This window comes from Odocoileus virginianus, chromosome 21 (genome assembly GCF_023699985.2).
Source record: "Odocoileus virginianus isolate 20LAN1187 ecotype Illinois chromosome 21, Ovbor_1.2, whole genome shotgun sequence".
NCBI lineage: Eukaryota > Metazoa > Chordata > Mammalia > Artiodactyla > Cervidae > Odocoileus > Odocoileus virginianus.
Window position 1 is genome coordinate 27,044,363 of NC_069694.1, and position 12,978 is coordinate 27,057,340.

Here is a 12,978-nt window from a genome sequence, read left to right on the forward strand (position 1 = left end):
TGTCTCAAGCTAGATTAGGAACACCTTCAAAAATTAGCCTTGGCTAGAGGATGATTTAAAGGAACACTGGGTCCTTTAATTATTTGCAGGGAGGGGGAGGACTCATCTCCTTTTTGTGGGAAGGATATCCTTCTCTTTGGTTTCCAGGGAGCTGGAAGCAAGTGAACAGAAGTAGAAAAGATTGCTGAGTTTATCTCCCTGTTGATTTGGGAAGCAGCCTTCATCTATCAGGTTGATTTTAAGTGTCTGATTTGCAGATACGTTTCAGCAGTACATTCGTATCACAGTTTGAATTCATCCAGTTAGGCCCTGATACTGGCAGCTGGTGATCATGCTCACACAACAGAGGGCCAGTGCAGTCACATGGAATTCTGGACTTCTCCGACCTTAGGTCCACCCCTGCAACACAAGGACGGGGTTGTCTTTCCTGCCCACCTCCCTGAGTTGCAGGCGTCCCTGAGTTACTGCATGGAAATAGATGGACGCTATGCTGTGGGGAGCTGTCGCAGTCATCTGAGTGCATCGTCAGCCTTTTTAAGCATTTTCTATCCTCTCCTATTTCTGGACTCCTGCCCAGGATGCCTTTAAATATATCAGTGGTCGATAAGGTAGCCCAGAAATTACATCCTGCACATTCTCTTTCACAGTCTTCACAGTGACTCAGAGTGCATTTGAAATTCTTTTTCATCTTCATAACTGTCATGAGATCTTTGTCCATTATTCATGTTGCTTTAAGTTCCTTCTCCCTTTTTCCTTGATCAGTCTTAGCAGTAGTTTGATGTGTCTTTTCAAAAAGCTGGCTTTCAGATGTGCTGGTCAGATCTGCCTTTTTCTATGCCATTAATTTTGTCTTTCATACTTCTTTCCTTCTACTTACTTTGGGTTTATTATGTTATCCTTTTTCTAACTTCTTAAATGTTCTATAATAAATACACTTAAGGCTATAAATTTCCCTCTCAGCCTATGCCTTTAGCTGTATCCCAGAGTTTTGAAGTTTATCTCACTTTTTAAACCTACTTTCTTACTGTTTTCTAAATTTTTTGCATTGTCATTAGATAATGTGGTCTATAAAATGTCAACACTCTAGCTATGCTGAAATTTGCTCTGTAGCCTGCTGTGGAGTCAGTTTTTTAAAAATGTTTTCTATGTGATAGCCAAAACGTATACATTCTGTTTGGTTGTTAAAGGTTTGTTGTTGTAATTCAGTCACTAAGTCGTGTGTGACTGTTTGTGACCCCCATGGTTAAAGCTTATATATTTAAACTCTAGTTCTGGTGTTTACTGTATGACCTTGGGCAAGGTTCATCACCTTTAAAATGGTATGATTATCGCCTCATAGAGTTGAGGGTGCACACTAAGCATTATATAAACATTAACAGTGATTATTGTTCTTTTTTAGCTACTAGTTTCAGCTTATTAATCTTGTTCAAATCTTCCATTTCCTAGCTTATTTTGTGTACCTGATATATGAGTCTCTGAGAAGTGTGTATTAAAATCTCCCATTATAAATTTGCCTGTTCCTCCCTATATTTCTGAACATTTGCCTTCTGTTTTCAGGCTCTGTTGCTAGGTCCCTACAAGTTCATTTTTAGAGCCTTGTAGTGATGATTTATTTTACTAGGCTTCCCTGATAGCTCAGTTGGTAAAGAATCAGCCTGCATGCAGGAGACCCGGGTTCGATTCCTGGGTCGGGAAGATCCACTGGAGAAGGGATAGGCTATCCACTCCAGAATTCTTGGGTTTCCCTTGTGGCTCAGCTGGTAAAGAATCTGCCTGCCCAGACATTTGGACTCTATGGGAGAAGGCAAGGGTGGGGTGATCTGAGAGAATAGCATTGAAACATGTATATTATCAAGTATGAAACAGATCACCAGTCCAGGCTGGATGCTTGAGACAAGTGCTTAGGGCTTGTGCACTGGGATGACCCAGAGGGATGGGTTGGGGAGGGAGGTGGGAGGGGGGTTCAGGATGGGGAACACATGTAAATCCATGGCTGATTCATGTCAATGTATGGCAAAAACCACTACAATATTGTAAAGTAATTAGCCTCCAACTAATAAAAATAAAGGAAAAAAAAAACTCAACCTTCAAAAATCTAAGGGGAAAAAAAAAAAGAATCTGCCTGCCATGTGGGAGACTGGGTTCAATTCCTGGGTTGGGAAGATCCCCTGAAGAAGGGAAAGGCTACCCACTCCAGTATTCTGGCCTGGAGAATTCCATCAACTGTATAGAACATGGGGTCACAAAGATTCATTTTACTAGGGTAGAGATACTCATGTTGAACTGAGTCAGTTCTTATTTATTGTGATTACTGGTACCATTAGAATTGATACATCATAAATAAGAAGAAATTGGATTTAAACATAGGCAGTTTTCTGCCAGAGCCCAAGTTTTAAACAAGGGAGGGTCTCTTGGTTGTGATGAGTGAAGTGAGGAAGCTTGACATGTAAATATCATAGGGTAGAGCATTGCAGGCAGCAAGAACAACCAGTGCAAAGGCCCTGAGGAAAGTAGATGCTTGTTGTTTGGAGGAGGTAAGACCAAGTGTTCAGTTCTGGACATGTTACAGTTTGAGAAGCTTATTAAGCATCTGAATGATGTCTGGAGGGCAATTGGATATACAAGTCCAGGGTTTAGGGGGAAACTTGGAAATGGAGGTAAACTGTTTGTCATTAGTATCCATGGACCTAGATGAGACACTAGGGAGTAAGACAGAAAAGAGAAGTCCAAGGACTGAGGTTTAGGGCAGGAACGGAGGAGGCTTTAGCAGAGGAGACAGAGGAGTAGCTGAGAGAGAGGAGGAAACCCAGGAAAGGGGGCTGCGTGGAGGAGGAAGGAACAGATATTCCAGTTCTGCAGAAAAGTTCAATTAGCCGAAGCCCAAGGAGTGACCATTGGATTTGGCAACATGGAGGTCCTCATTGGCCTTGACATTGGTGGCCTTTCATAAACATTAGAGTACATAGAAGGCAACCAGAGCCGTTTTATTCTGTGTCAGGGAGGGAGGGGAGCCCAAGGCCCCATCTTCCAGTCTCAGCTTTGCCTCTGTTATCACCAAGGGCATCTCTCATGGTCCCTGGAGCATGGTTTGAAAACCAGAGATGTAACCAACCACTTTGTTTTACAGCTGATGAAGCTCAGGGCCAGAAAAACACAAGACTGACAGAGACACATAATTAGCAGAAAGCCCAGGTAGCAATTTATTACTATTTAATGAGATTTCTCAACAAAGAGGTCTATCCTAGCCTGCTTACACTGTTTTCTGCGGACAGTGGTTATTGTAACAAGTAGAAGAATCAAAATAAGAAAGTCTTCTTCACCTTTCTTCTCTGCTGAAAGAGGAAATAATAAAATGAACAAATTCTATTGATAGAAAATTCTGAAGCCTCCTTATTAACTCATGGTTTCCATATTGTCCTCCCACCATACCCCACTTCTCAAGGCTTCTGATAAAGTTCCATGTTTTCTGATCCTGTATTATAGGATGTAGCAGACTGCCACCTGTAATATGAGTATAATAATAATACCAGTTGCTCACCCTTATAGACCAGTGGCTGTTGCTGGCACTGTTCTCTGATTCCCACAACAGCCCCAGGGTTGCATTTCATTTCCATTCCTCTCTGATAGGAACCCTGGACAAGCTGCGTGCTTTAGTTTCTCTGTCTGTACTTTAGTTTCATCAGCTGCGTGACATGCTTGCTAGGCTGAAAAGCAGGATACAGGGATCAGGGCTGACACTGCTCCTGAGCCAGGCAGTGGGCTCAGCACTGAATCATCACAGGCCTGAGAGCTGTGAGGATTGCTGGAGGCTCTTTCTCCTCTGCTCTCTGGTTTGGTAAACCACAGGTTGGCTCCAGGAACTTTACTTTAGTCTCATCTTTCAACTGTTTTTCCCTTAGGATCCATGCTTGAGACCGAATGAACCTTCTCAGACTCTGCCCAGAGGAGAGAAATATCAAGATAAGTTAGCAGCTGAAGAAGGAACCAGCAGCGAAGAGGAGGAAAGGTACAGGAGGACAGGCAGGCTTCCGAGGGCTCCAGTGAATGAGGACTCACACTTGAAGGATTCATTCATTCATTCATTCATTCATTCTGTACCTCATATATTTATCACTGCCCCATGCATGAAGCTTAGGGAGGGAACAGAAATGTCTTGTGTGCCTTCAGCACATCTAAGGACTTTACCTGAATTATTTGTCACACCAACTCAGAGAGACCATTTTATAGATTAAGAACCTAACACTCAAAAAGGTTAATAAACTGCCCCCAAATCAGACAGATCTAGACTGGCCCAAACCTCTGCCTCCTGTTCTTCCAAGTGACAAAAACTAATACCCTGAGCAGAAGGTAATATGCTCTCCACAGGTCTTAGTTAGTTTGGGCTGCTATAACAAATTAGCATACAACAGAAGGTTATTCTCACAGTTCTGGATGCTGGGGATCAAGGTGCTGGCCCATTCAGTTCCTGGTGAGGACTCTTTTTGGTTTGCACATGGCCGTCTTCTTGTGTCCTCTCATGGAGAAGAGAGAGGCAGCAGACAGTGTGGGAGGAGGTCTCTCTTGTGTCTTTTCTTACAAAGGCACTCATCTCATCATGAGGGCTACTTTCTCATGACCTAATTACCTCCAGTGGCCTCACTTCCAAATACCATCATATTGGTGATTGAGGTTTCAACATATGAATTTGGGGAGACACAATTCAATCCACAGCATCACACAAGGCAGTTGGTATTTGCTGAGCAATAAAGATCTGTCACACTACCCCACAAGTTTCTGATACAGTAGGTCTGGGTACATCACAACCCTGTGTCTCTTGAGAAAGCTTCCCAGGTGATTCTGAGGCTCCCACGGTTATACGTCACTTCCCCACACTAATGACCAGCTGTGGGGGGTCCTGACAGATGACATGGAGTCCATGCTCCCATCTGATAGCTCTTCAGATAGTCCTGGTGAGGGCTCTCTTCCTGGTTTGCACATGGCCATCTTCTCATGTCCTCTCATGGAGAAGAGAGAGGCAGCAGACAGTGTGGGAGGAGGTCTCTCTGTGTCTCTTCTTATAAAGATACTAATCTCACCATGAGGGAGATTAGTTGTCATAGTCAATTTGGACTGCTTAGCAAAATCCCATAGATGGGGTGCCTTATGAACAACAGAAATTTATTTCTCACAGTTATGGAGGCTATAAGGTCCAAGGTCAAGGTGATGGCAGTTTCTGTGTCTGATGAGGACTCACTTTCTGGCTTATAGAAGGCATCTTTTCATTCTGTCTTCACAAGATGGAAGGGCAAGGGCCTCTTTTATAAAGGCACTAATCCCATTCATGAGGGTCTCACCTTCATGACCTAATCACCTTCCAAAGGCCTCATTTCTTATTGCCATTAGATTGGACAGTAGGCTTCAAAACATGAATTTTGAGGGGACAGAAACATTTATAAGCTAGCATTGAGGAAGCAAAGCCTACACCCCTAAATCATATCGATGGCAGTGTCAGGTACCCTATAGTCCTGTGAATTCTCTAGCTAATAATACTTGTCCAGCTCCCTCCAGATTCTGTCTTGGGATCTATGAGATGTATAACCATAGCGGTTAAAGAGTACAGACTCTGGAGTTGGGCCTCCAGACTAAATGCTGGTGCTGTCACTTACCCCTGGAAGCTACAAATCTTATTCCATTCAAAACTAACAAAGGGAAAGAAATAGTCTTTACTGTGGAAATACTGTCAGGGATTTCAAGAGGTTCCTAAGGGGCCCAGATTGGGTCATTTGTCCATCCCTGAGCCAGTCATTCTGGCCAAGGAGATATCTGGCCAGATATCTGGAGATATCTGGAGATATCTGGCTCTGTGTCAGCCCTTCCCATGGGCCAATTAAGGATGAGGGCAGAGCTAGCTGCATCTGAACCTTGTGGACTAAACAGGATCATTATGGAAAGAGAAAAGGCTTCCCTAAGGAGAAGATGCTGGGCAGACCAACAGTAGGTGGTGATCACAGCAACCTTGTCTTTTCTCCTGTGTAGCTTTGTTGTTAAGGGGGTTACTCAACCCCAAAAGAAAATGAGGAGGTGTGGGGTCTGTAGGCTTCTTTCATGGGGGTTTTAGTGAGAGTGTAAGAACTGAGAAGTAATGAGAAAGGAATAGAAAGATCTATGGTCAGAGGCTGCAGAACAGAACAGACACATTGGTTCTTTAGGGGTGAGGTTGCATATTCAGTAGTTAACCCCTTGAAGGTTGCTTGTCAGAGAACTTTTGGCATGGTGGGTTTTCCGTTGGCTGTTGATTTAAGGTGGGGGTAGCAGGTCAGGTGGGTTTCCCTGATGGCTCAGGGAAAGAATCGGCCTGCAGTGCAGGAGACCTGGGTTCAATCCCTGGGTCAGGAAAACCCTGGAGGAGGGCATGGCAACCCACTCTAGTACTCCTGCTGAGAGAATCCCATGGACAGAGGAGCCTGGCAGGCTACATTCCACAGGGTCACACAGAGTTGGACACGACTGAAGTGATTAAATAGGAGCAACAGCAGCAGGTCAGAATCAACTTCAGTGGGAGCAGGGGGAGTCAGAAGAGTCTACTGTAGCTTGCTTGTGAGAGATGGCAGGATTGGATCTGCTTTTTAGGATATGAGGATACGAGGGAATTTGACACAAGAGAATAGAGTAAGAGAGGGAAATTCTCATTCATGGTGTTCCCAGAAATGATGATGATGATGAATGTAATAATAGTAAATATTTACTGAATGCTGGATTAACCCATTTAATTTTCATTAGATACCGTTGTTGAAGCACTTCATTTTAAAGATGAGGGAAACTGAAGAACAGAGGTTAAGTGACTTCCCTTTCTACTTATTCTGCCAGTAGATGGTAGGATCCAGATGATAGCCTCTCTGGCTCCAGAACTAATGTTCTTAACTACATCTCAACAGATGTTCTTATGCCATATGAAGTTCCACAGTTTTTCTGTTTTTCTAAGGTCACTCTTTACTTTAATACTCAGTAAAATGACTGAACTTGTACTTCTAGCTGTGGCAGGGTAACTGGTACTAGACTTGCCCTCTTTCTGTAGACAACTTTAAAAGTGAGCAAAATAAATGACAACTCTTTTAGTAACAGGACACTATGCAGAGAAGGACCATGTTCTTTAGAAGAGAAACATGAATGAATCCCATAATCTCTCCACATTTTCTCCTGCCTCTCTGTCTGGGGACAGGGCCAACCACAGTGCAGAGAAGTGGAGGTAAGTTGAGCTGAGGAAGCAGACATCAGGGCTCAGGGCTGCTAGAGCAGCTGGCATTTGTAAGGTATGGTGCCAGAAGAGAAGATACTAAGTGGGGACATAAGGGGCAGAAATCTATAAAAATTTTCCATAGGTCCTTGCCGGGAGCTTGAGTTGAGACTCATGAGGCCTAGAGTATGGTGCTGCCATGGTGCTGAGAAAAACGAAGGTACTAGAGATGAGATGCTAGGAGACATTGGATTCCAAGATCAGCCACAATATAAAAAAAAAAAGCCTTTCTGAGGTCCATGAGCATTGAGTTGAGACCTCAGAAACATAACACTTTAGGAGTAAGAAACATGCCCTGTAGGATAAGGGCCACACCCTAGAACAAAGGACAGTGTTGAAATATACATGCTTTAACAAAAGACAAATCCAGGCATAAAAAGATCAGAAAGAGCCTTCAGTAATTTAACTGGCTCTCATAACAAAACTAAACACTTTTGAAAGGATTGAATAATACAGACTCCCAGTATTGTATTATCCACAGTATTGAGCATTTGATGAAAACATTATAAGACATGCAAGGAAGCAGAACAGTATGACTTATAATCAAGAAAAAAATCAGCTAATAAAGCCTAAAATGACCTAGATATTGGAATTAGCAGACAAAGACTTGAAAGCAATTATATGAGCTATGTTCAGGGAAAGGATTGTTATAATGAATGAACAAATAGGGAATTTCTGCAGAGAAATGAAAACCTTGGAGCAAATGGAAATTCTAAAGCTGTAAAGTACAATATCCACAATGAAAACCTCATTAGATGTACTTAACAGCAAATTAAAATCATAGAAGAAAAGTTCGTCGCTTGAAGATAGATCAGTAGAAACTGTACTATCCAAAGAATGAGGGGGGAAATTTTTTTTAAATGAGGAGATTCTTAGTGACTTGTGGGACAATATCAAATAGTCTAACATGCATGTATTTGGAGCCCACATGTAAAAAGGCAAAGAAAATGGAGCAGGAAAAAATATTTGGGAAAAATGACCAAAAATTCCCCCAATTTGATGTGGGACACCAATTTACATATTCAAGAAGTTAGGTGAACTCCCCACAGAATAAATCTGAAGATAACAATGCCTAGACACATCATAGAAAATCTGCTGAAAACAAAATATATCCCCCCAAATCTTACAAGCAGTCAGGTTTTTAAAAAGACAAATTATATACAGGAGACAGTTGGCTTTTCATGAATACTAATGACAACTGAGTTCTCATCAACCTTCTAGGCTCATTTTCTGATGAAAGCCAGAAAACTATGAAGCATTATCATTAAGGTTATAAATGGAAAAGAAAAAAAAACCCTGTAAAATCCTAATTTTAAATCGAGTGAAAATATCCTTCAAAAATGAGAGTGAAATAGAACATTTTCAGGTATATAAAAGCTAAGAGGACTTTTCACCATTTAAGCTGCAGTATGATTAACAGCAATGGAATTTATTGAAGCTGAAAGGAAATTACAGCAAATTTAAAGTTGGATCTACAGGAGAAAACGAAGAACCTCAGAAATGGTAAATGTATGCTGCTGCTGCTGCTGCTAAGTCGCTTCAGTTGTGTCTGACTCCGTGCAACGCCATAGACGGCAGCCCACTAGGCTCTGCCATCCCTGGGATTCTCCAGGCAAGAACACTGGAGTGGGCTGCCATTTCCTTCTCCAATGAAGGAAGGTAAAAACTGAAAGTGAAGTCGCTCAGTCATGTCCAACTCTTCTCGACCCCATGGACTGCAGCCTACCAGGCTCCTCCGTCCACGGGATTTTTCAGGCAAGAGTACTGGAGTGGGGTGCCATTGCCTTCTCCAGGTAAATGTATAGGTAAATATAAAAAACTACAGCTTTTCTTTCTCTTCAGTTTCTTTAAAAGACATATAACTGCTTAATAATTAAGCAGTATATTATGAAGTTCACAATACATATAGTTGAATAATATATGACCACTAGCACAAAGAATAGCAATTAGTGAAATTATAGTATTGTAAGGGACTTATATTTTATATGAAGAGGTACAATGTTAACTCTAAGAAGGTTGTGATAGGTTAAGGATACAAGTTTTAATCCATAGAGCAACATTAAACATTAATACAAAGAAAAGCTTAAAAAATCCAATAAAAGAACTAAAATGGAATCATAAAAAATGTCAGGTAGGAAGATAGAAAAAGAACAGAACAATAAGAAAAGGATTGGGCAGTTAGAAAACAAATAAGATGTGGATTTAAACCCAGTCATTTCAATACTGATATTGTAAATGAAACAGAGACATCATTTAAAAGAAAGAGATTGCCAGAGAGGATAAAAAGGCAGGACATTTACTACATGCTATCTACCAGAGAGAGATTTAAGTATAAAGACACTGTTATGGGCTGAATTGTGCTGCCCCGTGCCCCCCTCAAATTCATATGTTAAGGCCCTAATCCCCAATATGAATGCATTCAGAGATAAAGCTTTAAATAGATGATTGATTTAAATGGGGTTATTAGGGTGGCCCCCACCCAATATTTCCTTGTAAGAAGAGATCAGTGCACTGGTAAAGCAGCCAAAGGGACAATCGTGGGGACAGAGGGTGATGGAAGTTGGCTATCTGCAAGCTTCAGAAGAGAAGCCTTAGAAGAAACCAAACCTGCTGACTCCATGATCGTGGACTTCTAGCTTTCAGAATTATGAGAAAATTAATTTCTGCTTTTTAAGCCCTTCAGTTGGTGGTATTTTGTATAACACATTTTATACAGGCACAGATAGGTTGGGAGGTAAAATGATATAAATAGATATTCCATGCAAATACAAAATGTAAGGAAGCTAATGTGGCTATATTCATATCAATGTAGACTTCAGAACAAGAAGTATTACCAGTGATTAAAAAGGGATGTTTCACAACAGTAAAGTGGTCAATTCATCTGGAAGACATCACAATCCTAAATGTGTATTACCTAATAACAGAGCTTTAAATAATGAAGCAAATACTATGTGAACTAAAGGAAGAAATTTACAATCACAACTGAGATTCTGAGACCCTTTTTTGAATATTTGATTGAATGACTAGACTAATATCAGTAAGGATATAGAAGATTTGGACTACACTATTAACTAAGTCTATTTTATATCTGTAGATAATATGCTAAAAAACTACAAAATAAATTTTTTCAAGGCACTTAAAACATTCATCAATATAGACAAACTAATATTCTTCGTGAATGCAAAATCCTCAACAAAATGTTTGAAAATAAAATCAAGCAGTATATAAAAAGAATAATATATCATGACCAAGTAGAGTTTATCCCAGGAATGTGTGGTTGATTGAACATTTGAATGGCAGTCATGTAATTCATCATATTAAAATATAAAGGGAAAAAATAAATAATCATATCAATAGATGCACAAAAGCATTAGACAAAAGTTAACATTCTTTCATGATAAAACCTCTTCAATCCATGAATAGAATTTCTTCAACCTGAAAAAGATCTTGTATGATAAACATGCTTAATGGTAAAATATTGGACACATTCCTCCAAAAACTCAGAACAAAGCAATAATGCTGCTCTCACTACCTATCATTGTCCTGAAGGTCCTTCCCAGTCCTATAAAGCAAGAAAAAGAGCTACAAATTAAAAAGAAATAGTTAAAGTGTATTTATTTACAGACAGAATGATCATAATTGAAGTACAGCTTTAGATTCAGTTCAATCCCATGTAAAATCCCAGTAGCCCTATTTGTAGGAATAAATAAGCTGTTCTAAATTTGGTTATATTTAGCATAGCTTCCAGAAGTTTGAAAATAACCTAAGAGAATTAGGATGCAAACCTAATGCAAACCTAAAAAGAAACCTTTTTACTTTATTAAACACTTGACTAATTTTTTTATTTGTATATTACAATGTGCCACAGAGTTAAGCATTTTTTAAGATATATACTCTATTAATCTTTAGAACAATCCGTGTGAAAGGTACTGTTATTAACCCCATGTTTTAGAAGAGGGAACAGCTTAAAGAGTTCAGACAAGGTAACATAACCAGTTACCAGTAGTAGAGCTAGAATTTGAATCTGGGCAATCTGGCTCTAGTGTCCATGATCTTAACAACTTTGCTACACTGCTTTTAACATCCTGCCCTTCCTTTCAGGGGTCTCCTCTGTCTATGTTGCTGGGCCTTTTCACCTCTGCCAAGTCAGAGTCCTTATCATGGTCTTTCTTCACAGTCCAGGGCCCTAACTCCCTAACCTCTGGTCCTCTGGCCTGATGTGTTTGCCAGAGAAACAAAATGTCATTGACCTCCCAGCAATCTCTGCAGAGATGCCCACGGTGTGTCATCCTTTTACACTGTTAAACAGGATAAATACTTAACTTTACAATCTCAACCCATCACATTTGAATTTATCAGCTGGTTTACAGGCTCGAAACTGAGTATAGAAAAGTCTCCTCCAAAAATATTTGTCAGCATCTCTTCTAGAATGCAGAAACTACTGCAGCTTTAAACCAGCACTGTCTTGTCCCTGCTATATACACAGAAAGGCTATTTATAATCCTCCTGTGTATACCTGGGAACAGCCAGTTAAAACAATGTGTGCTTTGAAAAGTGTAAATTACTGTATTCAAGTAGAACATAATTTTTTGTTATTTTTTTCTACATTCATGAAAAGTTGTTAAATTAGACTGCAGAGACCCCTTCTTTTGAAGCTACTAGGGACCCCATATAAGTAATCTCTCAGTCATTCTGATAACTGATCATCATTTATTAAGTACCACTGAAACAGATATCCAGTGATTCCAGCTGAATATTGACAGTCTCCCAAGTGCAACAGCAGTTAGAATTGTATGTCAAATGACTTTTTCAAATCCAAGAGAGATGTCTGTCATTCCATTAGTGCCATCGGCGCTCCCTCCTCCCAGCCCATACCCAAGTGGCTGGGATGTTAGCAGGGTGACCATGTCATTTCCAAGCTGGGATCTTCTGTGATTTTAGCCTCTGTATCTTCAAAGGATCGAAGTGCCCATCAAGGAGGGAGGTGACCTGCAGCCTCCATTGGGCTCTTTGCCAAAGGAGAAGGCACCAGAAATCCAGCGTCTGCAGGAGGAGTGGCAGAGCCAGAAGGCCAGATTGCAAGCCCAGGTAGAAGGATGACCTTGGTGGGGATGCACCCTCATGCTGAGTGAGACCCTGCCTCTCCCTTATTCTTGCAGACAGCCTTGGAAATGCATGTGGGGCCCAATTCTTGTCCAAGCTGGGGAGGGCAGTCCAGGTCCAGGGCAAGGTGGGCTTCTTGGTTCTGTTCATGTATTCATTTAACACCTGCTGTGGCTCATGAGACCTGCTATGAGCCAGGAACTCTTCTAGGTGCTTGTATATTATCAGTGAACAAACCAGACAAAGGTCCTGCATTACAGGGCTTGTATTTTAGCAGAGGAGGTGGACACTGACAATAAACACTAGACATAAAAAATAAGCACTTATAATATTAGAAGATGTTAAGGGCGTTAGTAAAACGAAAAGACTGAGCAGGATAAAGAAGATTGAGTGGCTGTCTGGTGATGAGGGGTGGGTATAATACCAATTAGGACTGTCAGGGAAAGCTTCCATAAGAAAGGGAGATTTGGGCATGTGGGGCACGCAAGGGAGGCTGCTGTATAGATCTCTGGAGGGTTTTCTGGTCCCCTCTTGATTTCTCTTGGATGGCACACATCCCAGCCGTCTCTCCGTTCCCTGGTATCCATGGCTCTAGCTGAGGA

General features: G+C 41.0%; 1 protein-coding gene across 1 annotated transcript in view; it reads left to right on the forward strand.

The window, feature by feature from the left end:
- The window catches only part of FAM184B (family with sequence similarity 184 member B), a 115,155-nt gene that overhangs the window by 79,911 nt on the left and 22,266 nt on the right, over nt 1-12,978 (forward strand). Inside the window, exons 8-9 of the mRNA XM_070452116.1 lie at nt 3,900-4,006; nt 12,232-12,361. Coding sequence (XP_070308217.1) covers nt 3,900-4,006; nt 12,232-12,361 — 237 coding nt within the window. The remainder of the gene's footprint in view (nt 1-3,899; nt 4,007-12,231; nt 12,362-12,978) is intronic.